We start from the raw sequence: 27,727 nt of genomic DNA, 5'->3' as shown, positions 1-27,727 counted from the left end.
AAAAAATTCTCATTGATAGGTGAGTTTTTCGAAATGAAATACTCTCATAATCACATCAATCCTGAATATCCCAAAATGAAATGGATGTCCAGTGGACAGAATTTACAAGAAACGCTAAGCATATCCGTAAGATAGCCAGATACATTTTTTAAAAGTTGAATACCAACTTTTTCATTAGGTCACTTCAAGAACTCTTTTCATTTTTCATAATTTTATAGTAGATCTAATTATTAAAATAAAAACGATTGGTAACTATAGCGGACTATCCTATGATGTGTTTTATTTGTATATAATTAAACCACTAATAATTAACTAGCCTCAACAACAGAACAATATGAACGTAAATATTTACCGGAATGAATTTAATTCACTTAGTAAAGATGCATTCCAAACAGATCAATAATCAAGATTCAGAAATATTTCTCTGTCCGTTCTGAATAAGAAAATAAGTTAGCCTGCAAAAAGGGGCTATTATAATTAAGTTTTTATCCGAAGCACCCGTACTATTCCACAACTTCCTTCACAATAGCGCCACCTTGACGACACATGACTCACTGAAAACATGACGTTTATCATCATCCGATTTAGTCAACAACCTACGGTAGATAATTCTACATGCTATAGAAAGAAATGAGGGATACTAGTTGGATGAGATCATATGTCGAATTATCTGAATCACGAACGCTTGCGTGTTTGAGTATGTTTCTTTTCAATATATTGAAATGAAAAAAGATACAATCAATATAAAATTAAGGCCATAGCCATAAACAGAACCGTTTACCGTTTGGTTTGATCATTTGCTACTGTCATACGGCATCGTTGTATTTAGTTCTCCATCTTCAAAGCCACGTTGTGCAATTTTGTGATTATTTAAAAGATTACATTAAGAAAAATGATTCCACACGTGAAAGACAAAGTAAGTCATCAACTGTATACTTATTAATTGTATTATTATCGACATGGTTTTATTTTGAGAAATGGAAGAGGTGTGGTGAATGAAACAATCACGTTTTTATATAGAAAGGACACTATTCCTTGTATCTGCGTTAAATAAAATTCAATAATAATTATGGATTTAGAATTGGCGTCATTCAACTTCTACATGCGTGTAAATTCACAGAAAATCTCATTTACGATATTTTAAAAAGGATTGTTGTAATGTTTTGTCATTTCCAGGCAAATAAAATACCAAATGAATTTAATGATACTCAATTACTGTCGTAACCACATTTTTTCGAGTATTTTTTATGATATTGGTTTTCACATACATATACCGGCGTTTTCATGATTAGGTAATTAAAATCCTAATCCTATAAAGGTGTTCAAATAGGATTTGATGTCATTTCCATAATTCCTTAGTACAAATCTGAATATTTGATTTCATAATAATTCAGTAATGTGGAATAAGATAGTATATATGAAAATTTGGCATAAAAACCAATGTTTATGACTTAAATTTTCCAATTCACTTCAAATTCAGGCACCACTTGCAATAACTTTTATAATTATATATGATTCATTAATAGGTTAAGCTTTGAAAAGTAGGCACAAGTTTTGAAGGTGTTCAGCTTTTTTTGGTGTCAACGCCATCTAATAGTGGGTTTATGCAACACTTTCTAAGAACTAAACCTAATAACTAGTAACTGTAACTAAGATTATACCCAAAAACAGTGTCAAAAACAGTCAAGTTTCTGTGAATGCTCCCTTTGATTTTTTACGGTAGAAATCTTAGTTCTTAGTCTTAGGAGGTGTGTTGCATAAATCTGCTATCATACTATTATCATTAGCATCGTCTTTGGGTAGGCCATAATAACTCCTGGAGCCTCCTAGGAAGTTTAATGGCCTTTCACAATCCCATCATCCATGTCACTTAGCAGAATTAATCCACTTTCAACTAGATAAATTTCTTGTAAGAAAATATCTGGTCGAAGAGGGATTCGAACCCAAAATCTTTCGATAGTGAGTCGTGCACACTATCAACTGTTCCAATTAACCGCCCAAATGTATTTTAAGTATTCGCGGCTATAATTGCAGATTTCAATGCAATGGAAAGTTTTTTTAATATTGAAGAAATGTTCCCAATAGAGATGCGAACATGATCTTGAAAGAAACAGTGATACTTAACCTCTCTAAATTTGATTTGATTTTCTTTAAATTATACTTTTCTGGCAGCATTGATTAACTTGAATTCAAAAGTCAAACAGGCGTTCAGCTTCCAGCAACTTCAAAATTTTAGATATCAGTTAAGTGCGTTTTATCAGAATTTGCCGTAAATTATGTTAGTACCAAGTTTCATTTCTCAGGAAAATCCATTCGTTGCCATAAATTATAGTTGATTATTTTGTTTGTTTGCATACAGATAATTATTTCGGATTAGTTACCTACTTTATTTCACATATGTATATATAGTATAGTGCAGAGAATTTCCTCTTGCCCACTCAATGATATGAGGAGAGAGTTGAAAATATAACAATACCATGCTTTTATTATTAATATCTTAGAAAATACAGAAGATAATCCTAAAAAGAGAAACATTTCTGTTATATGACTGTTGTTCTTCGTATCTTGAATTATTAGGAAGGAGCACCTAAGGACTTCCTTTCCATCACTATGAATGAATCTTTTTACTTTTTATTCAAGAATATTAAAATATTTCGTTATTATCCGTGTATTCTCATTCATCTTGACTGAAAGATGGAATCGCCTACCCACATGGAACACTCCATTCAAAATTGAGTAGTCTCCCATTTATTATGCAAACCGTACGGTTAAAGAAAATATTGAATCACTAGATTCGCAAGAACCAGTTAGTTTGCTCATTTCCACTGATCGCTTCAAGGGAAACTTGAAACCTTTCTTGGAAAGTTCAAAAACATTTTGAACTTGTAGTGTTTTAAAAGTGTTTTTCTGGTTCGCCAGATAAGGCGAGAACACTGCGTTCTTAGACTATTCGAGTAAGTTATTGGCGTAAGATGGCGCTGAAAAACTCGGGGATAAAATGTCGATTTTGTTTTCAGAAAATAGATGAAGTTTTTTATTTGAAATGATCGTCCTTTTTGGAATTTTCTCGAGCGAAAATCACCTTTCTTCAGCTGTATCAACTTTTTCTCTCTAGTATTCCTAGATAAAGTATTAAGTTGGATAGATGCTAATATATAAATATCTACTTCATTTGCTTAGAGTATATATTTTGAATAGTTCACTACGAACATACTTAAATTTTCTACTTGGTTTACTTACCAAGTTTGATTCAATTCTCTATTCCTTCACTGTTTTACCAGTGTGAAGGTAGCCATGTGTTTTCATCCATGTGTTTGGTGAAAGAGAGGCGAGCGCGCTATTCCGCCATAGGTCGTTTCACCGCAATTATTCACATGGCTAGCCATGGAAATTTTTACATTGACAGACTCATTGCTGGAAACGAACTGACGTGATTGGAAATGATTCAAATGATGATTGAAATCTTTTTTTTTATGAAATGAACCGCGTTTTATTGAAATTGTACAAACAACTGATGATAATAGAAGCAGAAAAATAATTCCAAAAGGAAATTCTTTGTTAGGAATATTTTTTCTGTCAATTAATTGAATACACCCCCGACTACCCTTAATTCAATTTTCATTAGAAAAAATCATAACTCCTTGCAGAAACACATTGCTGGGAATTTTTTTTCATGAAACCATCGAATTTGGCATGCTTATTAACCCCAGAAGGGTCGCTGATTTTGTCTCACGAAAATACACCCCCTTCTACCCTTAATTCAATTTTCATTAGAAAAAATCATAACTCCTTGCAGAAACACATTGCTGGGAATATTTTTTCATGAAACCATCGAATTTGGCATGCTTATTAACCCCAGATGGGTCAATGATTTTGTCTCACGAAAATACACCCCCTTCTACCCTTAATTCATTTTTAATTAAAAAAATCATAACTCCTTGCAGAAACACATTGCTGGGAATATTTTTTCATGAAACCATCGAATTTGGCATGCTTATTAACCTCAGAAGGGTCACTGATTTTGTCTCACGAAAATACACCCCCTTCTACCCTTAATTCAATTTTCATTAGAAAAAATTATAACTTCTTGCAGAAACACATTGCTGGGAATATTTTTTCATGAAACCATCGAATTTGGCATGCTTATTAATCCCAGATGGGTCAATGATTTTGTCTCGCGAAAGAACACCCCCTTCTACCCTTAATTCAATTTTCATTATAAAAAATTATAACTCCTTGCAGAAACACATTGCTGGGAATATTTTTTCATGAAACCATCGAATTTGGCATGCTTATTAACCCCAGAGGGGTCACTGATTTTGTCTCACGAAAATACACCCTCTTCTACCCTTAATTCAATTTTCATTAGAAAAAATTATAACTCCTTGCAGAAACACATTGCTGGGAATATTTTTTCATGAAACCATCGAATTTGGCATGCTTATTAACCCCAGATGGGTCAATGATTTTGTCCCGCGAAAGAACACCCCCGACTACCCTTAATTCAATTTTAATTAAAAAAATCATAACTACTTGCAGAAACACATTGCTGGGAATATTTTTTCATAAAACCATCGAATTTGGCATGCTTATTAACCTCAGAAGGGTCACTGATTTTGTCTCACGAAAATACACCCCCTTCTACCCTTAAATCAATTTTCATTAGAAAAAATTATAACTTCTTGCAGAAACACATTGCTGGGAATATTTTTTCATGAAACCATCGAATTTGGCATGCTTATTAACCCCAGATGGGTCAATGATTTTGTCTCGCGAAAGAACACCCCCTTCTACCCTTAATTCAATTTTCATTAGAAAAAATTATAACTCCTTACAGAAACACATTGCTGGGAATATTTTTTCATGAAACCATCGAATTTGGCATGCTTATTAACCCCAGAGGGGTCACTGATTTTGTCTCACGAAAATACACCCTCTTCTACCCTTAATTCAATTTTCATTAGAAAAAATTATAACTCCTTGCAGAAACACATTGCTGGGAATATTTTTTCATGAAACCATCGAATTTGGCATGCTTATTAACCCCAGATGGGTCAATGATTTTGTCTCGCGAAAGAACACCCCCGACTACCCTTAATTCAATTTTAATTAAAAAAATCATAACTACTTGCAGAAACACATTGCTGGGAATATTTTTTCATGAAACCATCGAATTTGGCATGCTTATTAACCCCAGATGGGTCAATGATTTTGTCTCACGAAAATACACCCCCTTCTACCCTTAATTCATTTTTAATTAAAAAAATCATAACTCCTTGCAGAAACACATTGCTGGGAATATTTTTTCATGAAACCATCGAATTTGGCATGCTTATTAACCTCAGAAGGGTCACTGATTTTGTCTCACGAAAATACACCCCCTTCTACCCTTAATTCAATTTTCATTAGAAAAAATTATAACTTCTTGCAGAAACACATTGCTGGGAATATTTTTTCATGAAACCATCGAATTTGGCATGCTTATTAACCCCAGATGGGTCAATGATTTTGTCTCGCGAAAGAACACCCCCTTCTACCCTTAATTCAATTTTCATTAGAAAAAATTATAACTCCTTGCAGAAACACATTGCTGGGAATATTTTTTCATGAAACCATCGAATTTGGCATGCTTATTAACCCCAGAGGGGTCACTGATTTTGTCTCACGAAAATACACCCTCTTCTACCCTTAATTCAATTTTCATTAGAAAAAATTATAACTCCTTGCAGAAACACATTGCTGGGAATATTTTTTCATGAAACCATCGAATTTGGCATGCTTATTAACCCCAGATGGGTCAATGATTTTGTCCCGCGAAAGAACACCCCCGACTACCCTTAATTCAATTTTAATTAAAAAAATCATAACTACTTGCAGAAACACATTGCTGGGAATATTTTTTCATAAAACCATCGAATTTGGCATGCTTATTAACCTCAGAAGGGTCACTGATTTTGTCTCACGAAAATACACCCCCTTCTACCCTTAAATCAATTTTCATTAGAAAAAATTATAACTTCTTGCAGAAACACATTGCTGGGAATATTTTTTCATGAAACCATCGAATTTGGCATGCTTATTAACCCCAGATGGGTCAATGATTTTGTCTCGCGAAAGAACACCCCCTTCTACCCTTAATTCAATTTTCATTAGAAAAAATTATAACTCCTTGCAGAAACACATTGCTGGGAATATTTTTTCATGAAACCATCGAATTTGGCATGCTTATTAACCTCAGAAGGGTCACTGATTTTGTCTCACGAAAATACACCCCCTTCTATAGAAGCGTCAATACTAAATCTATTGGTTGAAATAAACACGCCTCCTTACGCTGGCTAATCAGAATCAACTGTAATCGACTGGCGGAATTCGCACCACAGAGTCGGAGTGGTCAGTTGTTTTAACGCCTGAGGTGGTGTGTATATATACGGTATTTCAATGTTAAACATTTTTAAAATGTCAAGTGATGATACGTCTGAAGAAGCTGCTAACTTTTGTCCCTAAACTCAACCTGAAAACACATGAAAAAACTGCAGCTTCAAAAATAAAATTTTGGTCATTCCTTAGTGCGACTCTGTTTTGAAGCACTCCTTTTGTTGGATGGACAGAGTATAGGTGGTTATGAATGAACTTTCAATGTGTTTTCGCGAAGAGTTATAATTTTTTTTTATGAAAATCGAATTGTGTATTTTCGTGAGACAAAATCAACAACCCTTCTGGGGTTAATAAGCATGCCAAATTCTATGGTTTCATGAAAAAAATATTCCCAGCAATGTGTTTCTGCAAGAAGTTATAATTTTTTCTAATGAAAATTGAATTAAGGGTAGAAGGGGGTGTATTTTCAGTGACCCTTCTGAGGTTAATAAGCATGCCAAATTCGATGGTTTCATGAAAAAATATTCCCAGAAATGTGTTTCTGCAAGTAGTTATGATTTTTTTAATTAAAAATGAATTAAGGGTAGAAGGGGGTGTTCTTTCGCGAGACAAAATCATTGACCCATCTGGGGTTAATAAGTATGCCAAATTCGATGGTTTCATGAAAAAATATTCCCAGCAATGTGTTTCTGCAAGAAGTTATAATTTTTTCTAATGAAAACTGAATTAAGGGTAGAAGGGGGTGTATTTTCGTGAGACAAAATCAGTGACCCTTCTGAGGTTAATAAGCATGCCAAATTCGATGGTTTCATGAAAAAATATTCCCAGCAATGTGTTTCTGCAAGGAGTTATGATTTTTTTAATTAAAAATGAATTAAGGGTAGAAGGGGGTGTATTTTCGTGAGACAAAATCATTGACCCATCAGGGGTTAATAAGCATGCCGAATTCGATGGTTTCATGAAAAAATTTTCCCAGCAATGTGTTTATGCAATGAGTTATGATTTTTTCTAATGAAAATTGAATTAAGGGTAGAAGGAGGTGTATTTTCGTGAGACAAAATCAGCGACCCTTCTGGGGTTAATAAGCATGCCAAATTCGATGGTTTCATGAAAAAAAATTCCCAGCAATGTGTTTCTGCAAGGAGTTATGATTTTTTCTAATGAAAATTGAATTAAGGGTAGTCGGGGGTGTATTCAATTAATTGACAGAAAAAATATTCCTAACAACGAATTTCCTTTTGGAATTATTTTTCTGCTTCTATTATTATCAGTTGTTTGTACAATTTCAATAAAACGCGGTTAATTTCATAAAAAAAAAGATTTCAATCATCATTTGAATCATTTCCAATCACGTCAGTTCGTTTCCAGCAATGAGTCTGTCAATGTAAAAATTTCCATGGCTAGCCATGTGAATAATTGCGGTGAAACGACCTATGGCGGAATAGCGCGCTCGCCTCTCTTTCACCAAACACATGGATGAAAACACATGGCTACCTTCACACTGGTCACTGTTTTCGGATCTTGTGGAAAGCCGTGCATAGGGACAATAGACAATTCAATTCGTTGTTCTACCAGTTGTTCGATCTTGGTTGTCTGACCATTTCTACGATAAAAGCAAAGTGTGTGGAGTTGTATTTCAACTAGTCTTATAGCATGCTAAAAAATCTGTGATATAACTCGATTGGATGTACAAACGGAACTGAATTTAAGGTCGTCATATGAATTTCCAATATCCAAATCTTTCTTTTACACTAATTGCAAATGTTCCGATACAATTTACTTTCATTCATTTTCAAAATGTTATTCATACAGCCGAATAGAAAATCATTCATTTTCGATCAACATTTTATAGGAAAAATTTTGTTTATTTTGACGAGATCCATCACATACTTAGTTTTTGTAATGAATGTTTTCAGCAACTTGACTTGGCGTCCTAGGAGCTAAGTAATATGCATCGATATAAAAAATTGTGAATATCTCAAAAACGATCACCTCCAGCGTTGTTAAGGAAGTGTACTTTTTTTACATGAAAAAGGTGTGGGAATTGAGTTTTTTCATGAAAAGTACCAAAAGTTTATTGTCAAACACGTTAGGGCAATTTAGAATAAATAATGACAGCGTGTGCAGCACCCTCTAGATGTTACATGAAAATTAATACGAAATTATGATTTCCCACATAAAAAAAATGCCGGGTACCAAATTTCGTGCAAATAACTAACTTTTTGCAAAAGTTATTTTTTAAAAACGAACAAAAAATTCAATTTCAACACCCTGTAGCTCCGAAACGAAGTATTTCCGGACACAAGTTTTTTTTTAATTGTCTCAGGAATACATCACTCGAATATTTTAAAGTATATCAATGAAAAAATTTCATACCTTTCCGAGTAATACCGTTCAACTTTTATTGAACTTTATTTTCTCGAAAACTCATTTTCACGAAATCGATTAGAGACAATATTTCATCAATACCTTAATTTCATTTCCATTTATGAAATGAAATATATGAATTGAAAAATGTATATTGATCGAAAACGGTTCAGTATAATTTCTTCATTAAATAATTTTGAAACGTTATTCTTTACAAATATTTGCGAAGAAGATAAAATTCTCTCGGGTGAAAATGGTTATCAATTTATGAATGTTTATTTTCCACAATCCTCCTGAATTGTATTCTCCGAATCAAAAATATCACTAAGATAGTATAACTTGACAAAATTAAACATGATTTTTTATTCTTGAAAAGTTGTTTGCCCTACAGCGAACAAACAAAAATTTATTTTCAACAAATATAGTACGGGAAAAAATGTTGTTGAAATGTGTGTCATGAAAAAGATGGTGGGAAAACTCCAGTGTTACAAGTCAATAAAAACCACTTGAAGCTGCTTTTTGGGTACTATTCCATTCTAGTCATTTTTTTTTTCGATTCCTCTTGAAGTTGCTACTTTTTCATTTTGTATCCATCACTAGAATATTGGAAGTTTAATACTGGGGGAACTCGAAATGCTTTGTTGGAATTGTTAAAAATGTAAACGTTATTTCGATCACCAAGTCATCATCTTCCAGTTCTTCCAGAGGAAAATTAAACTGAAATAATAGTAGTAATCATTTAGAAAGCTGAGAAATTAAATAGGATATATTGATGGAAACGTATGAAAATGCAAATTAGGAACAATTAAATAATTTAGAGGAATATTAAAATAATTCGATGTTCTTTAATAGCGTGTTTTTAAGTTTTTTAAACTATATTTATTTTTAATTTTTTAGTTCCGTTTGCTATAAAAGCGTGTTTTTAGTCTTTTCAAACTGAATTTATTTTATTTGAACTTTGGGATCAATCAACCGTATACTGTTTAGAAAATTGACCATAGATATTTTCCGATTCCGGAGAGGGAGTCTGAAAATCAGCTACCAAGCCCAAAGAAGGCAGCAGGCGCGCGTGTTAATAAAAAAAATACTTTGTTTCAAATGAAGAAACACATGTAAAGGGAGTTCGAATTATATCAAGGAGGTTACGTACATCGCCATCTGCCCGCCATCAAACGGAAAAGAAGAGTTACAAACAAACATACCTACATACAGGTGCAGCTAATAATAGCGTGTTCATTGAAATTCAAAAAAAATCATTTTTTCAGATGAAGAAAATACATGTAAAGTGAGTTCGGATTATATCAAGAAGCTTACGTACAGCGCCATCTGCCTGCGAATAGATCAAGCAATAATGTCGATAATTCTGTTAAATACAGATCCAGATATGAAATGAAAAGGAGAGTTACAAACAAACATACGTACATGCAGGTGAAGCTAATATAAAGCGTGTAATAATAATAACGCTCACTCATAGTACCATGAATTAACTAACAAAATTAGGTATCATGAGCTTTAAATATATCAGATAATCATATCAGGTTGTTCTGTGTTCTTTTTATATATTTTAACAACCACCTTGGCATCATTCTTTCAATGGAAAAATATGGAACTGAAGCCTCGAAAGATCCATACGCTGTTGACCAATTGAATCGTAGAAACACTTCATTCAGCAGGAAGAAAACAGACAAGATCGGAAGATGGTAACTCGCGAAAAAGAATAACGCGGAGGAAAATTTGATATAAGGTTTAATTGAATTTGAAATTGAAAGGCGATTTGTTTAGGATGAATAGGTAATGAATATACAGGAACTTAGAAAAATTCGAAATTGAGGCGTTACTAATCAAGTAGAAATAGGCCATTCAAAATTTCGCATAAATAGGAATCGGACAACTAACCATACAGGAAAATGTTCTGCTGGTGTACTTAGTGTGTAAATTCACACTAATTTATCTGAATAATTTTAAAAATGAAAGTATGTAAATTTAATCGCTAAATACCATCTATTGAGTTTAAAACCAAAAGTATTTCAATAAAAATATACGGTCTACCAAAATTTTCAGACTTACAATATGACAAAATTTTTTTTGCCGCCTAACTGTTCAATTTATTCAAAGGACTAGAATGGTAAACTCTCAACAGTCAATTGTCAATCCATCATTAAAATCAAATATGAAAAGTTGAAATGTTTCGATTCGATTTGATGTAATCTTCATATTAGAGGGGTCTATTCTATAAGAAGTAAAATGGTCGAAGGAAACGACCAAATATTCATGGAAGTAGAAATTCATGAAGTAGGTATTTTTGCTAGGCATCCGGAAAATCCTACAGTATAGAAAAGCTGGGAGAGAAATGTTTCGAAATTCATTTGAAGTATCTATTTTCTTAGTTAATTCACCTCTCCTCGACACGGTTATCAGAATGTGATATGATTTATTCATTGAAACTTTTGAATATACGTATACAGGACAACGCAACGTGTAATCGAATTGAGAACATACTTGAAGAAATTGTTTTACTTTTACCTAAGTATAGTTAATTACATCTGATAGTACAAATATCCATAAATATATGGAAATCTTATCTAGATAGCACTGTCTTTATTCTTTCCGCCAGGTGATATTTTTTACTTCGAAGATAAGATTTATTTTCAATGTTCTTGCGTAACTAATACTGATAATTATTCTGCTAGGATAATATTTCATGAAACTCAATGTTTCGTTTGTATTTGCGATTAGGCGAAACTAACTGACCCGGCGAACTTCGTACGCCCTAGAATTTATTAAAGTTTTATTAGCTCAGTTCTATTAACTTTTTTATATGGTATTTGTGGAGCACGAAGTCGGGACATAGTAATACGGCCAGAGTTGCCACGTCATTTTCATGCTTGGCAGTAGATTCTGTTTCACAAAAACAGTAGAATGGTGTAACAACCTAAAAAATAGATTTCATAGATATACACCACGTAACTAAAGGAAACATTTTTCCGCGCGAAAACTAAAATACTGTCTCTCGATTTGGCAGCACTGAACACGACGCTCGTCTGCGATTTCTTGTTCATCTCCAGTGGATTGATTCGCCATATTCCACAGTCTAATCGCAGTGCAGCTCCGTTGTGAAAAATTCGGTCTTATCATTTTCGGCATTCTAAATAACACTGTGGTGGATATTGTTGTTGCTGACTTCGCTTCTATATAACAATTATTAATGCGTGGACAATCACAAACTTCATAACCTCAATTGTCTTTTCGCGCACCATGTCAACTGTCATAACCTAAAAAACGGAACGTCATCAAGTTATTCTGCTATGTGTGGGGACACATTCAACAAATCAAAGACCATCAAAATGATGTAACTTCACGATTTTGCGATGATAAATAGTATTATTTGTCAGTTCAAAATATCAGACTATTTTTGGGTTACTTGTGCTGCTTTACTATATTTTGAAACGAAGAAAAGCTAAAATTATTTGAAATATTATAATGATGATTTCATCGATTTTCTGCAATATGTAATTATTGATATGGTAATCAATAATAGCGGGGATTCCACAGATACATCCCAAATTTATAACAAGTGTGAGAGGTTATCAACCTGCATTTAGAAAATAATGATGTTTACTGAAGATATTTGTTTCAATTACTATGACTACATTTTCTTACATCAAATATGTTTATTCGCCTATACTTGAGGTCAATTGGTAGATTTTAAATTAAAAATAAGGAGATTAAAACTTATTTTTACGGGCAGGCAGATTGCGCTGCACGTAACATTCTGATAGATCGACATCATTCCTTGATGTATTCGCGGGCAGATGACGCTGTACGTATCCAAAAATATCAATGGTCATTTTTCTAAACAAAGTTACGGAACTAACGTTACTGTAGTTTCGTCTTATAAGGACATTTTCAAACTTGTACATGATGATTTCCTACCACGTAGTAACATCAATTCATCAAAGTGATTCAAGTAAATGAAAAAATCGATGTCATCTCTGCCATGTTTTTGATATATACAGCAAATTGTACATAAGCACTTTGAAGTTGTGTGTTCGGAATAGACAATTCGAAAAACAAAGGAATTCGTAATTCAAATTTATTTGTTTGAATGTGTAATTTAAAAAAAAGCATAATTTGCATTATAAACTGCATTGAAAACAATATTTTGGATGACACCAGAAGGTTGACATTTTTAGAAGTAATTTGCAAAAAATTATTTTTTTTTTTTCAATTTACATTTCATAAACAGAGTAGAATCTAACGAAAATATTTCTCAAAGTTCGAGTCTTAACGACACAGCACTCAGAAAAAGCAAAACATTGATACATTTCGGGCTACTTGGCTTTATATCAAAATGGCATTATTTGATTGGAATAAACGCAAATGTACGTTAGATTAGGAAGAGAACAAACCCAGCAGTGCTTGTGTGAAAATCGAGTTGGATTTAAGGAGTTTGTAGAGATTCACGGTAGATATTCCTCTTTCATCCATTCATTCCATTACATTTCTTTTGTAGCCAAATGTGCCAGATCAAAGGTAGTATTGATGGAAATGAAGCTGATGTCCTGACAAATAAAAGGGAGCCAGAGAAAGAAGTATTTCTCTGGAGCGGAACCTTTTTTCCGTAGAATTCCGGCGAAAGTTGATTACAAAAAAATCTGAGATTGGTAACAAGATGTCTTACAGAACAATACCCTCAGATGGAACAGGAGTTGATGCTTAACGCCGAAACTATAGAATACTTACACTTAAACAAAAGACTCTTTACGGCATAATCTTCTTGAAAACATTTTTTTCAATATTTTTATGTTTTATAGAATGGAAAACATCGTTGTTGTTTTCCATAAATGATTGGGTGAAAATTTAAAAAAGTAGCTCATGGTCATTCTTATTTTTGAGTATCATTTGAACCAGGATGTATACATAATTGCTGCCGTCTAAAATTATCCTTTCGTCAATTGTCGGAAATTTCCGTTAGACTTGTGTGAGATAAGGAAGTGGGCTCTTCTTGTCAACAATTTCTGTCGCCCTTCAAATGAATGAAAAATATTTACTCTGTGAACATAACAGTTTATCACTTCTTTCCTTTTATTACCATAGAAAGTCCTTGAATAAGAACAAAGAATAAAAATAAATATAGAAATGCAGATCGATAAGACATATAAGATGAAAGCTTACATTAATGACGCAATAACTAATAATAGGAGCATCTATTCAACTGTTATGAGACCCTTCTTGCTTCACACTTGAGATATTTTTTCAATGAATAGCCCAGAACAATGTAAAGTATGAAAATTCAGCAGCCCTGCATTTTATCTCGATTTTTTGCCACAGAAAACTCCTACACAAACTAGCAAACAAATTATATTTTGTGGTGTATCTCAAATAACAAGTGTTAGTATTCTTGTTATTTTATGTATATCTAAATAATTAGCTTTTTGTAGAAAAGCAAGAATGTGTTATCAGCTCTGCATATTAAACGGGATTAGTCTATGAAAACGGGAGATGGAAGAAATTAAAACCTAAAATTGAAAAATATTTTCTTGAGATAAAAAAAATTTATAAGATTATTTTATTGAGATGTCTGCAGGAAACCTGTAAATATTTTTGTAGCCTATTCACGAACTTTGTAATCTTCCATAAAATATTTCTGTAATGAGTGATCTTGAAGCAGTATCGATTAAATCTATTGAAAACAATTTTCCCTCGCCAGAACCAAAATACTATCGAGCTGAGGAGACACTATTACAGAAAAAAATGTCGGCAGTGATCGCTAGTTATTAAATAAATGAAAAAACTCAAGTCCACTTAGGCATAACAGTATATATCATATGAATCGCCAAATTACATAGCTCCTTAATTATGATGCACTGTTTGGAACCATTGGTGTAGTTAGTAGTGAATATTACTGGAGTTTTTTTTCCAACACCAAATCGTTATTTTTAACACCTCGACACGTGTTTCGATCACCAAGTGATCATCTTCAAAGAGGAAGATTAAAACTAAGAACTAGTGCGAGCTAATCCTATTTATGCTATAAAGGTAAACCATTCAGGCGTACCAACCATACAGGTATACCAACCTAAATTAATTTTACTATTTTGCCTTATCTATTATTTTACAATATATGTTTATATAAAACAATTTTCAGCTATATAAAAATTAATTTAACAATATTGCCTATCCAAATTTATTTTTGCAATGTGTCCTTATGTAATAATAAGTAAACCCAACATTATTTTATTTTATTTTAACAAGCTATATATTATGCTCTTTGGTATAGGTCCGTCATCGTTATTCATAATTTTATTGTTTACTTATTTCTACACTCTCATAGGCATCTAGTTGCCTGTTGTTGTTAACTTGTCTAACTAATCTTAATGAACTGAAGTCTATGGAAGTCTATGAAGTCACATTGCAAAATATGATGGGCGACTGCTGATTTTTCAGGTCTTCCATATTTTAAGTGTGCACTTAAACACACAGGTTGGTATACCTGTATGGTTGGTACGCCTGGATGATTTATTTGTATGGGTTACCTTTATAGCATAAATAGGATTAGCTCGCACTATACTAAAACCAATAATGATTGAGAGTAGAAGTAAACCCAGTTGACAGCAAATCGGGGGCGTGCTTATTAATTTTTGAGAGGGTTAAGAATGAAAGAAAAATTCTTAGTACAATTAATTGAAATATTCATACACATTTTTTATTTATTTCATTAAAACTTTGCATTATCGTAATTTACCTAATCGTTGTAGTCATTAGGTGGGCCTTATGAAAACGGACTAATAATCGTGGTAACTATAGTAGGTACCAAATAAATTAACAATATTAATATAAAAAACACAATATATATATATATATATATATATATATATATATATATATATATATATATATATTGTTACACCTCTCGAAGCGAAGCAGTAACTCGTCTTGATAATGCCATCTGAGATGATGGCGAAACGTCGACTACCGAATAGTACCCAACGGATGAACACCCGGAAGAACAACACATCATATTCTACCATCCGTGAAAACCTACATTGTAATATATATATATATAACTTTTTTTCACTATTGGGTTGCAGCAATTGATAAGTGAACTCTTTATAACTATTCTCAAGCTTTCGAGTAACTTAAACTCATCATCAGGGGTACTAGAAAATACAAACTACAAATTTTTGATAATAGAATATAATATAAATGTAAATGTACAAATTTTCGTCTAATCTTCAACCTCAGATTCGTCACTGTTGCTACTGCTATCATCAAAGTGAATTATGATTGGTTCAATACGGTTGTCTACGTCCCACATTTTTGCTCCTCTTTTAAAACATGCTGCATTCATTTCTTCCAGTCTTCTGCAGAAACAGTTCGAATAGCTTCTTGTAGGTGATGTTGCACGTCCACTAATTTAAATGTTCTGTTTTCTCGTGCCACATATCCTTTTACTTGCGCCCAGATTAATTCTATTGGGTTCAATTCGCAGTGGTATGGTGGTAACCTTAAAACTGTAATTCCACGACTTAACGCCATTTCATCCACTGCGAATTTTTTATATTTTTCTGTGTGTAATTTTGTTAGGTGAAGTAGTTCTGCCTTTAAACTATCTTTGTTATATTGGATGTTCTTATTAATTAACCATTCTTGAATTGCTGCTTTTTTCCATGATTGTTTCGGTAATGGTTCTAAATGTCGACTATGGTATGGTGCATTGTCCATGACGATGACAGACCCAGGTTCCACAAGTTGAATGATGCCTTCAAACTATAACACCTCCGCATTCATCTCTTCATGATAGTCGGCTGTTTTCTTAGATTTAAATATTAATTCACCATTTGGTAAAAATCCACTGTCGCTTCCTATATGCGTAACTATCAGACGACTACCTTTTCCAGATGGCTGTTTTAACCCAACTGACAAACCTTCAATAAAGGCTTGTCGTGCACTTGTTATATTACCATCCTGCCATACTTTTTTGACCGTATGTCCTTGGTTAACCCATGTTTCGTCCATGAAGTACAATTTTTTTTGAGCTTCCGAAATTCGTCAATTTTTCTTAGATAGTTTCTTTTCCATGCTATTATTTCTTGACGTTCAATGAGAATGCTTTTCCTGTCAACTTTTCCGTACGTAAATTTCATTTCGGGTACAAGTTTCCTAAAAGTTTCTTTACCCATTTTTGGGACCAATTCATGATCGCTAAGTGCCTCCAGAACTGTTTGTAGTGTGGACAGCTCATTTCTGAAAAAGAAACTGTGAATACTGGTTTTGGCTTCTTCATCAACTGTGATTTTTTTTCGTCCGCTACTAGTTTTTGGCGTTTGTACGTCCCCATGAATTTCTGCTTCTCTTAGTATTTTGTAAATCTATGATTTTGGTACACCGGTATAATCAGAGCACATATCAACTAATTTGTCTTTTGTAATTGTGGAACTTAATGATGTAGAAATGCCCGGTTGGTTATTCGGAGGTACACACGTAGAATTACAGCACATATGCACAAAGTCATCTTTTGGTGGCTGATGATCTCTTTCAAGACAGTGAAATACTCGCAGTACAATTTGTTTTTCTCTTACTGACCGAGACTCCGACCGTTTTACCTTTTTCGACGTGGAAGGCCCGACCATGTCTCCCATTTTTTGAGTAGTTTGAGAACGGTGTAGAAATATAATTATGTAACGCTTAAACACTTATTAGCACTATTATTTTCACCAATTATTATCACAACACGTCGATTGCTGACTAACTTAACTGTAAAACGTACAATTCACGCTGTATAATTCACAAACCAATGATACGGTCATGGCTGCAAGTACATGAGTGAGGACTGCAACGATGAGATGGAAGTTACGGTAAAGTGACAAAGACAGAAATATCGTTGCGTACAGCGTTGCCACTAGTTGTAATAAATATCTAACACTATACAGAAAATAATGAATTTTAACTGATCAGTAATCAGGAAATGTATAAGTATTACTCATTACAAGCTTATTACTGATTTTGTCATAAATAATACCTTTTAATCGTACTAGTATTGTGTATTATCTATAATTTGCCACAACTTACAACTCTACTGCTTACTATATTTTGATTCTGCTATAAACTGGTAACGTAAAATTTAGATATGACAACGCGCTTTACTCTCAATCATTATTGGTTTTACTATAGTTCTTAGATTTAATCTTCCTCTTTGAAGATGATCACTTGGTGATCGAAACACGTGTCGAGGTGTTAAAAATAACGATTTGGTGTTGGGAAAAAAACTCCAGTAATATTTTAGCTCCTTAATAGTTGATTATATTTAATCATTTTCAACTGAAATCCAACTACAACCATTTGGAAATTTTCCATTTAATCTGTTCATCATGTTTGGGAAAAATTGTATGCAAAAATATAATGGAGTTATCCATATGAACTTTTATCTGAAACTAGACGAATTTTCAAAATAGTACACATGTCTACTGCCTCCTGATTATTTTCATTGTTTTCTTCACATTTGTTCTAAATCATAACAAAACAGCCAAAAATTTCCTTCTTCAAAAGCTTTTTAAAGTACTAAAACTTTTGAATGAGCACAGATAAACAAAAATGATAACGTTACTAGGGTGGGGCGCTGTGCTGGATATTATACTTAACGAAATTACTTTCATTTATGATCTCCACAAAATAGGCCATTCAAGAACTGAAACAAAAATTATTTTCACACATACAAACCTCACTTTCGTCAAAAACATGAAGAATATGGGTACATCAACGTAATGTAACAGGGTTTCAAAAACTAAACAAATTTCGTTCCTCATTGGCAGTTGTTTTTTTTAGCTGATCCTACTATTGCTATTTCGGAAACGGTAAGACCTATAAGGTAGGTTAAATTGGACAAAAGTTTCATATTTTGGTAAACTAGAATAATCCCTTTCCCCTTCTTCAGATCGAGAAAATCAATGGTTGTTTTTGAAATATTCGCCAAAAGCTAGGATTGTCGAATTAGTTATAATCTGATATAAACCAATTTGCAATGTGACGTTTCATTCGTTAGATTTCATCAACTTTTTTAATATGGACCTGTATTATTGTAATAAATAGCAGAATTTGTTATAACAGATCGAAAAATCGAAAAAATAAACTAGAAACGCGCCTGAAGAAGCTACTGTATAGCGAAACACGTGTTGCATTTTTGTAAAACTTTTTAGTGAAAATCTCACAATAAAGTGTTTCTTGAATACGTTATGGATTTTCATCAAATATCGGCCGATTCCATCACATAATTCCGTTGCAGTTTTTCCTGTTCGTGAGGGAATGAATAATTATTTTCAGTATCGATGCAAGTTGCACGAAAAGGTCGGAATTTTCAGCGTAGTTATGAAAGTGTTGCCATATTCGAACTATTATCGATCTCAAAAATAGGAATCGAGTCGGCTATAAAAACAACTCATTATCGTCATATTCATATCAGATGTTCCTAATGCTTAACTATAATAAGGAAAAATGTATTCGACATGATATTCGAAAGTTTTCGTTCTAACGATTATTTTTCAATCAGGACTCCTTCAATTCTTCCCCATTTATCTCTAAAGATTCTGCAACAACTGGATCTCAACTTCGAATTCCTGAAACAATTTCTTCTAGGTACCTCTTTACAAAATAGTTAAACGTAGATTATGATGGTATATTAAAAGGTCAATCTACATACATTAACTATAAGTGTATGTAAGTTCATATTATATACTAATCAAGTGGTAATAGTCATATGCTTTTTTGAAATTCGTAGTAATTCCATTAGTTATCATCCAATCTCAGTGGGGCATACGAATGAGTAATATGTTACGTTATAAGCTGACGTCATCTTTATAATTCATCTTTTACCTATGTGATGTATGATGATTCATGGTATTATTCCAATCCTGTCCAGAGCAAATAATTTTTCAGTTCAGTTCTGAACTAGATGGACAACTGTTCCCATTATAAAGACGTATAAGTAAGATAAGTTAAAAAATTAATGTACCGGCAAATACTAGTAATAGTCCAAAACAAGCACTTTTCCCAATCACTGAAGTGCAATACCCTTCTTGACGGCCAAATTGGTTTGTGAAACGCACGTTGGTGGCATTCGGATAGTCGATGAAGAAGAACAACAAAACACACTCTGTCCATTTAGCCACCAAGGTCTCCCAGCATGACACCCATTGATTTTTAATTTCAATTTAGCAGTATTCATAATTGATTGAGTATAATAAGATTTATTTTGATTTTCACTGAGGTTTACAAAACCGCGACACATGTTTCGCCATATAATAGCTTTCTTAATCAGCAAATCCTGCTTCCGAATGGAGGAAAAAAGAAGTCAACTACAATAGAAACTCATCAAAAAGATGTAAAGATCATGCACAGAAATTTATTTCAGATACAAACTGAAAAAAAAAAACGTGTACGTTAGAGAAAGGGAAGCCAGACAAACTGGCGCTGTTACGCGTTAGGTAACGAAGCTGTTTACCCTCCATAAGAAGTTATCACTTCGAAAATCCTTTCAAATCAACTGCTTCCACATGATACTGAATTACACGAAACGAAAAAGTCCTTTCGAAACAACTACTTCCATAAAAACATTGAATTACACAAAAATAAGTCTTTCTCCAAACATTAATTATTGAAACGTTACACAACGTAATATCTGAAAGAGCATTTATATAAAATTTCAGTTACATAAAACACTATCATTCCAAATAGTGTACTTTGAAGTTTCAGGATAAGATAATTGTCTTATCTCCTCATCATCACCGTTTTGAAAAACATTAGAAGACGAAGGACTCATTTTTTCATAACGTATTGTATTTATTTCACCGCAAAAAGCAACTCTGCTCTTGTCTCAATGGCAGTTCATATTAACATCCATACGATGAATTGATTCAATCCGTGCCATAGGAATTTCATTCAAATAAACAAGGTGATTTTTTAGGTGAAATTAGTTCTAAAGAAAAAACTTTCCCACACCAAAACACTCCCTTGACATGGGTTTCGTTAATTAAGTGAGTATCATCAGGAAATTATGAAAACTGAATCATCTCCTAATGAATATTAACATGGCTAGCGAAATGCACGTCGGAAGGAAGTGATTTTGTGGTGTTTTCTTCAAATTTCTTTCACGTATTTTTTGTTTTCAATCGAGGACCACCTGCTCGGTACTGACGATGCCACATGACTTTCTTGAAAATGGCCCCAAAATGGGAGCCGAAACGTCGAACACAAAACTCTGCATTAATCTCAACATAGCTTTTTGTATTGTTTATTGATCAAATAAATTTCTGCTGACCGGATGGTGAATTGCACAACTAATGAACATTTTGTTACATAATATGACCATGATGCGCTATTTCTTTACCTTGTCATTCCACATCATAAGTAGGAAACAATAATAGTACTTGGAGCCTATATAGATCATTTCATGACTTCAACCATCCAATAAAAAACGAAATACCTTGTATTGACTGGACATTTATTTTTGAGGTTCAGAATTCATTAAATCGCAAGTGATTGTGTTTACATACTATGTCATAGTTATTTTTGATTACAAACCAATTTATTCAGAATATCTTTTCAGGCTGAACTCGACACAAAACTCAGCGATGCCGGATCTCAACTGGTCGTTATCGATTTCCACGCTACTTGGTGTGGACCATGCAAAATGATCGCTCCAAAATTGGAAGAACTCGCCAATCAGTACACTGACATACTCATTTTGAAAGTAAGTTGAGAACTGATTCATTTGAAGTGTCCATCCAAGTGGTAGTATTCAACATTGATTTTCTGAATCGATACTTTTTTATCGAATATAATTTCCAGATCTAATATTTATCAATTTCAAGTTGGGATATGATTTCACCTACCTAACCATGAAATGTATTGAATTTGCCAAATGATTCGATACGGGCTGGACCCTCTGGCGTAGAATGAATATAATTACATTACTTCTTTCAACTACGTGGGCTTGTAATAATTGAAAAGGCAAGAAAGGGATGATTCAGACTGAAAAATGTACCGAGCTACAAGAAGTGAATGACAAAAATAACAGTTTTCAGTTGCATTCAGCTTCAGCCCAAAATTTGTTTTGCCCTTATTGTCAGGAATTTCTGTTGAAGTTGTTTTCGAAGAATAGAACACAATCATTGTCAAATTGAGTTTTTTTTTTAATGATAGTTGAAACTATCTCAAGTTGAAAAGTATCTATTTTTTCACTTGAAATATAATGTGGAACGCCTAGAAGGTTTAGGTTGGATCAATCATTCATTTTCATTTTCATTTCTTCTTTTACAAAACGCTGCTTCAGTGAATCCAGAAAAAATATACCTATCTCTCTAGAAAACACTAATGTTGATACCAACACACACAAAACAGCCTAATTCCTGACAAGGTCATTTTTTCTTCGAATTATTACTTTAAATTTATAGCAGTCGAACATTATATTTCTGCCTTTACTGCAATATTCAACATTTTAATCATTTTTTAATACTCAGAAACCCAATTATTTGAAAAATTCAGTATCTCGGTATTCTGAATGTGTCAAAATAAATAAGGATTATAAAGATCTTGAACATAGGGAAAAATTAAAGATCAATAATGAAATATTCAATGATGATAATACAAATACTAACAAACCAAAAACTAGATGGCAATAGAATACAAAAAGCATGTAACAAATTCAAGGAAAATGTAAACTGTGAAGGTAATAATGAAGTATCTAAAAATGACAAGTATCTTCAATAAACATTTTATTGGAATCACATAACATGCTGAGACTGACCTTGATTTTATGAAAAATAATATTGAAATTGCTGTATATTGTTCCATCCTCTGTGTTTTTTGCCCCTCAACATAATATGAATACTTCAATATGGTAAATAATAATAATTGTAATTTTTTTTTCATCACTGAAAGTAATTTCATTAAAACAACGATAAAAATAAAATAAAAACAACAATAAAAATTAATTGGCGCTCCGGGGCGACTTCATTGATTCCAGTGGCGCATTTGCTTTTTCAGCTGCAGGAAAACCCGAAAAAACCTGCAGCACCACATCATCTGAAGAAAAAATTGTAATTCATTGAACAAAATTACAATTTTGTTCAACTGGCTATCGACCGAAGTCTTTCCACCCCTGTAACAAAATTGGCTTTGATACAACATAGCTTATTTTACCATATCAAAAAAATAAAATAAAAATATTATATGGATATAAAACTGAACAAAGAAAACAATTTCATTGATAAAGTTGTGTTAATTTTTCTAACAGTGTTTCTGTTGGGTGTCGGATGTCGTACTCTTGCATGGGGGTTTCTTGTCACAGCATACTTTCTAATGATTTCTACATTGTCTTTCGTCGATAGGGATAATACCAGTGAGTTGCTACAGCAGAGGGTTTGGAGGGTTGTGTTTGGGGTTATTGGGATGCCTTAATCTTGTTATTTGCCTTATAGCCGTTGTTTCAGCTACTTTAATTGTTTTCAAGGCCGTTTGTTTGATATTGATAAACGGTGGGTGCGAGTATTCAATAAGTGGACGACAGATTAGTTTATATATTCGGCTTGCTGTTGATATGTTTGCACCTGCTCCCGAGTTTGTCAAACTTGTGAAATGTGCGGCTCATGCAATAATTTTCTTTTTTTTTTGTTATTGACGTGGCTGTTGAAATTTACTCTGGAATCAAGTGTAACACCTAGGTGGAGCTGTATAAGTTATATAACAATGGTAAGAGCGGTGAACCCTGTGGAACTCCCTTTTCTGGGATAAATTCGTCTGAAAAACTACTCAGTATTTCAACTCCCAGTTTCCTGTCAATTATCAGATTCCTAACTGTATGTATTAGATAGTTAGGGCAACCCAGTTGATGCAGTTTGAATAAAACACCCTTGTTTAAAAATCTGTTTAAAATCTGTTTTTCCGTTAACCAGCTGTCGCACCCCTACGAACGACAACCCTCAGAAGTCGAAACTTGTGCGAGCTAAGGATTAACGAGGTCTTACCTTTTAACGTGTGATTCCTAACACGGGTTGGACGATAGCAAGTGAAGATCGATCGTTCAGACTAGGGCTTGAACCACCGACCAACACGGCAGTCAATTCGAGTGAGTGAACAAAGCACCCATGCCGAACCGCTTGGCTATCGACCGAACCGCTTGGCCAGATGCTATCGAATGCTTTGTTCATATCCAGAAAGATCGATACCGTTTTGTTGTTGTTCAGCTTGGTTGTTTCAATGTTGTTCCTGATAATCGTGAGAGGATGTACAGTAGATATTCCTTGTCTAAATCCAAACTGGTTGCTTGGAATTTTATCATTAAGCAGTTGGAGTAAACGGTTTCGTAAAAGTTTTTCAAAGTTTTTACCAATTACAGGCAGGAGAGTAATCGGACGATAACTGTCTGTTAGGGAGTGATCCTTGCTTGGTTTGGGAATTGTAATTATTGTGCCCATTTTCCTATTGTCAGGTATATAATGAGTTTTGAGGCAAAATTCACAGCTTTTTATGATATACTTGTGAATCTCATAATCCAGCTTTCTCAACATGTTTCTTGTGATATAGTCATGCCCTGGAGCTGAGTTTTTTTCCTGATATAAGATTTCAAAATATTCTTCTTCATCTGCATTGAATGTATTATTTTCTTGTATGAGTACCTGCGAAAAGAAGTTTTCGTAGCAATCCCTCACATTTTCATAATGATTACGGTCAAAGTTCAAGTTGACGCTTTCTTTGTAGCTTTTTAAGTTTTTAGCAAATATGTAAACTTTTTCGGAAGGTAACTCATATTCAATATTGTTATCTATAATATTTTTAGTATGTACTCCATCCTTTTTGTATTTGGATAATTTCTATATTTCATTCCAATAGAATTTGCCCTTCTTCTCATGAATGGCCTCACATATTTGAATCCATTTGTGGGCTCTGTATTCTTGAATGAAATTTTGAATGTTCTTGTTAAACTTATTAATTGAAGCTTTAGACGTTGGATCTCTGTTTGCTCTATATTCACATAGATGGTTATTTCAAATAACCTAAAAAATGTGCCCTGTCTACAAAATAGTGATTGCCTGGGCTACAAAAAATCACTTGTCGCTCAATGTAAGTAAAACCGTATTATTGAAGTTCTCCTTCATAAACTCCAAATGATTATTTGGGTATCTTTGAAAATAAAGACTTCAAAGTTTCATCTTGTCCTATAGATCATACACTCATATGGAGTTTCCATATCGACTCGCCTTGTGAAATTGTTATGCAATAAGGTTTATAAGTAATCACTGTACCTACTGCAGAATCCTTGTTAAGTATATACAACGAAATGAAATTTTGAAATGGGATACTTGTGCTTCTACCAAAAAAGTATTCATACTTCAGAAGTATGCTATCAGAGTTATTGCTGGTTCAGAATGGCGACAATCGTGCAAAAATTCCTTTGAAGAACTTTAAAGAATACATCATAATATTCCTAAGTTTATATTAAACAGCAAAAATCGTGGCTACTCTACTAGATCAACAGACCTATTAATACCTGCCATGGAACAGCAATATAAAAACGTCACCTCTACCTTGTTCCTGAAATATTCAACAAATTGGTTACCTCAATGAAAGATTTTAACAATAAATCAGTTTTCATGTCATGTTGAAAGTTTACCATCTTCAAAAAAAATTTCTACACTTATCGACAGATGTTTAAACCAACAGTTTTGATGTATTTTAATTTGTTCTGACTACCAGATCCTCTGTTGTTAAAATACCTATATTTTACCTCAAGTGGCGTTTTTCTTATTACTGTATTCAATTTTTGTAAAAAAATCATATACATTTTAACGTGAAAAATAAATGAATATTATTATTATCATTATAAAAGAGTTTAAAATGTCTAGTTCTGTTAATACATAGTATAATCTTTTTTTTTTTCTTCATTGCAGGTTGATGTAGATGAATGTGAAGATATTGCCATGGAATACAATATCTCCTCCATGCCTACGTTCGTCTTCATCAAAAATAAGGAAGTCATCACCACCTTCAGTGGAGCAAACTATGAAAAGTTGAAACAAACAATTGACTCAAATAAATAAATACATTTTCCAATTTGCCTTCTATAAATTATTCAGATTGTATTGAACAAATATTGTATCCATGTTAAATTAATTATAATGCATAGAATTATCATTTTATACTTGTTCTTGCTATTCTAAATTTCCTGAAATCATTTCTAGCAGCACATGTAATTTGAGATTGTGAAATGTATTGGAAAACAATATAATAAATTGTTAAAACTACAGTGAATGTAGGTAATAGTTTTATTTTGATACGAATAAGTAACATTCGTGAGTTTCAAAAGCTTCAGCTCTTGCCGAACTTCTGAAGGAAGGTTGCAATCCCTCTCAGCTTATAGTAACTGATATTGGTTTACTCAATGAAATTTAGATTATATTAGATCAACTGTATCTATTTATTCACATTTTTATATTTACTATGACATGTAATATGCCGTCTCACCTGAATGCTTGAAGGGGCAATAAACAATTAAAAAAACTAAGCTTCAATTTCGAAATGCCAGCCTTTAAATATTTGAAACATCATTAACATCACTGTAATTAGTTGTCTGCAAGATTTATTTGGGGTATATTAGAAAGTGTCTAAATATATCCTACATATACAAGTATACCCCACAAATTTCAATCATTCTACCACGCCTAAAATAATCAGATTCCTAACATGAATACATTTTTCAAATTTTTTAAAATCAAAATTGAAAACATCTGTCTGTTTTAAATCCCTCAAAAGTCGAAACTTGTGCGAGCTAAGGACTAACGAGGTCTTACCTTTTAACGTGTGATTCCTAACACGAGTTGCACGATAGGAAGTGAAAATCGATCATCCGGGACTTGTGGCTCGATCCACCATTTCACAAAGCGGTCGATTGAGTGAGTGGAGCAAACCACCCATGTCAACCCGACCGGCTACCGTCCTACCATGTTCGAGTTGAATTTTCAACTTTTTTTTATTGTCCTTAAAAACACTAAAAAATATCAACAAACTCATGAACACTAAAATGTCTTACTATCAGCGCCACTTCTGGATTTACTCAAAAGTGGGCTTTGGTAATCCCCTCTTCATAAAAGGGAACATACACATCTCCACTCAATAGAGATTGTTATGAAATTGGTGACACACGTGAATTATTATATTCGTACCGTATATTGGTGTCCAGGTGTTTTCAGTATGCTGTGTAATCCCCTTTATGAGGTATTTCAGTGTGATTCAACTATTGATGGGCATAATCGAATTATCAATAATCATTTTTTTTATGATAGAATTATCATTTGAATTATAAATCACTCGAAATGCCCAGTTGAATCACTCATTAGACATTGATGTCACTAGTTGTTCGATATGTGAATGTACCCCACTAGATTAAACAAATTTTTACCTGTGATGCACTGTTTGGAACCTTTGGTGTAGTAATGAATACTACTGGAGTTTTTTCCCAACACCACACTGTTATTTCAACACCCCTACACGTGTTTCGATCACCAGGTGATCATCTTCAAGAGGAAGATTGAAAGTTTAAACTCGAAAAGTTTGTATAGCTTTAGAAACGAAGATATACTAGAAAAGTTTCTATAGCTTTAGAAACGAAGATATACTAATCTAACAAATTCGTGTTTGGTTTATTGTTTATATGAAATGCTGCATGGTATCACTGCACGTTAAATCCGAAAATAATGGTTTTTCAAATTTCCAAGGGATCAATGACACTACATCGGGTTATTCACCATTATCACGACTCACTCCAAAAGGCTCTAAGACTGAGGGGATATTTGCTACAGACAAAGCTCTCTTTAACAGGTCATTCACAGCCCCATGAAGAGATCTTCAACCAGCAACTAAACTTACAACTCAAACCATAAACACCAGTTTCATCCACTTCATCACCACAAATACATTTATAGCGAATGCAAAT

At 33.2% G+C, this 27,727-nt stretch overlaps 1 protein-coding gene across 1 annotated transcript; it reads left to right on the top strand.

Annotated features, from left to right (window-relative positions):
- The first annotated feature begins 753 nt into the window (after nucleotides 1-753).
- On the top strand, nucleotides 754-26,050 carry Trx2 (Thioredoxin 2). Its single transcript, XM_023158803.2, has 3 exons — nucleotides 754-916; nucleotides 21,344-21,487; nucleotides 25,686-26,050. The coding sequence occupies exons 1-3, from the start codon at nucleotides 893-895 to the stop codon at nucleotides 25,833-25,835; spliced, it is 318 nt and encodes a 105-aa protein (XP_023014571.1). The 5' UTR covers nucleotides 754-892; the 3' UTR covers nucleotides 25,836-26,050.
- The last annotated feature ends 1,677 nt before the right edge of the window (nucleotides 26,051-27,727 follow it).

The sequence above is a fragment of the Leptinotarsa decemlineata genome, unplaced genomic scaffold (assembly GCF_025532065.1).
Source record: "Leptinotarsa decemlineata unplaced genomic scaffold, Ldec_3_MD MMD2_tig00026354_RagTag_RagTag, whole genome shotgun sequence".
Taxonomy (NCBI): domain Eukaryota; kingdom Metazoa; phylum Arthropoda; class Insecta; order Coleoptera; family Chrysomelidae; genus Leptinotarsa; species Leptinotarsa decemlineata.
Note: the sequence above shows the minus strand (reverse complement) of the source record. Positions and strands in the feature narration are given on the sequence as shown.

Bases quoted from the DNA above. Each gene is read 5' to 3' on its own strand.
- Trx2 (XM_023158803.2), top strand. From the start codon at position 893: ATGATTCCACACGTGAAAGACAAA. The intron at 917-21,343 runs GTAAGTCATCAA...ATATCTTTTCAG, and splicing joins TTCCACACGTGAAAGACAAA to GCTGAACTCGACACAAAACT. The intron at 21,488-25,685 runs GTAAGTTGAGAA...TCTTCATTGCAG, and splicing joins CTGACATACTCATTTTGAAA to GTTGATGTAGATGAATGTGA.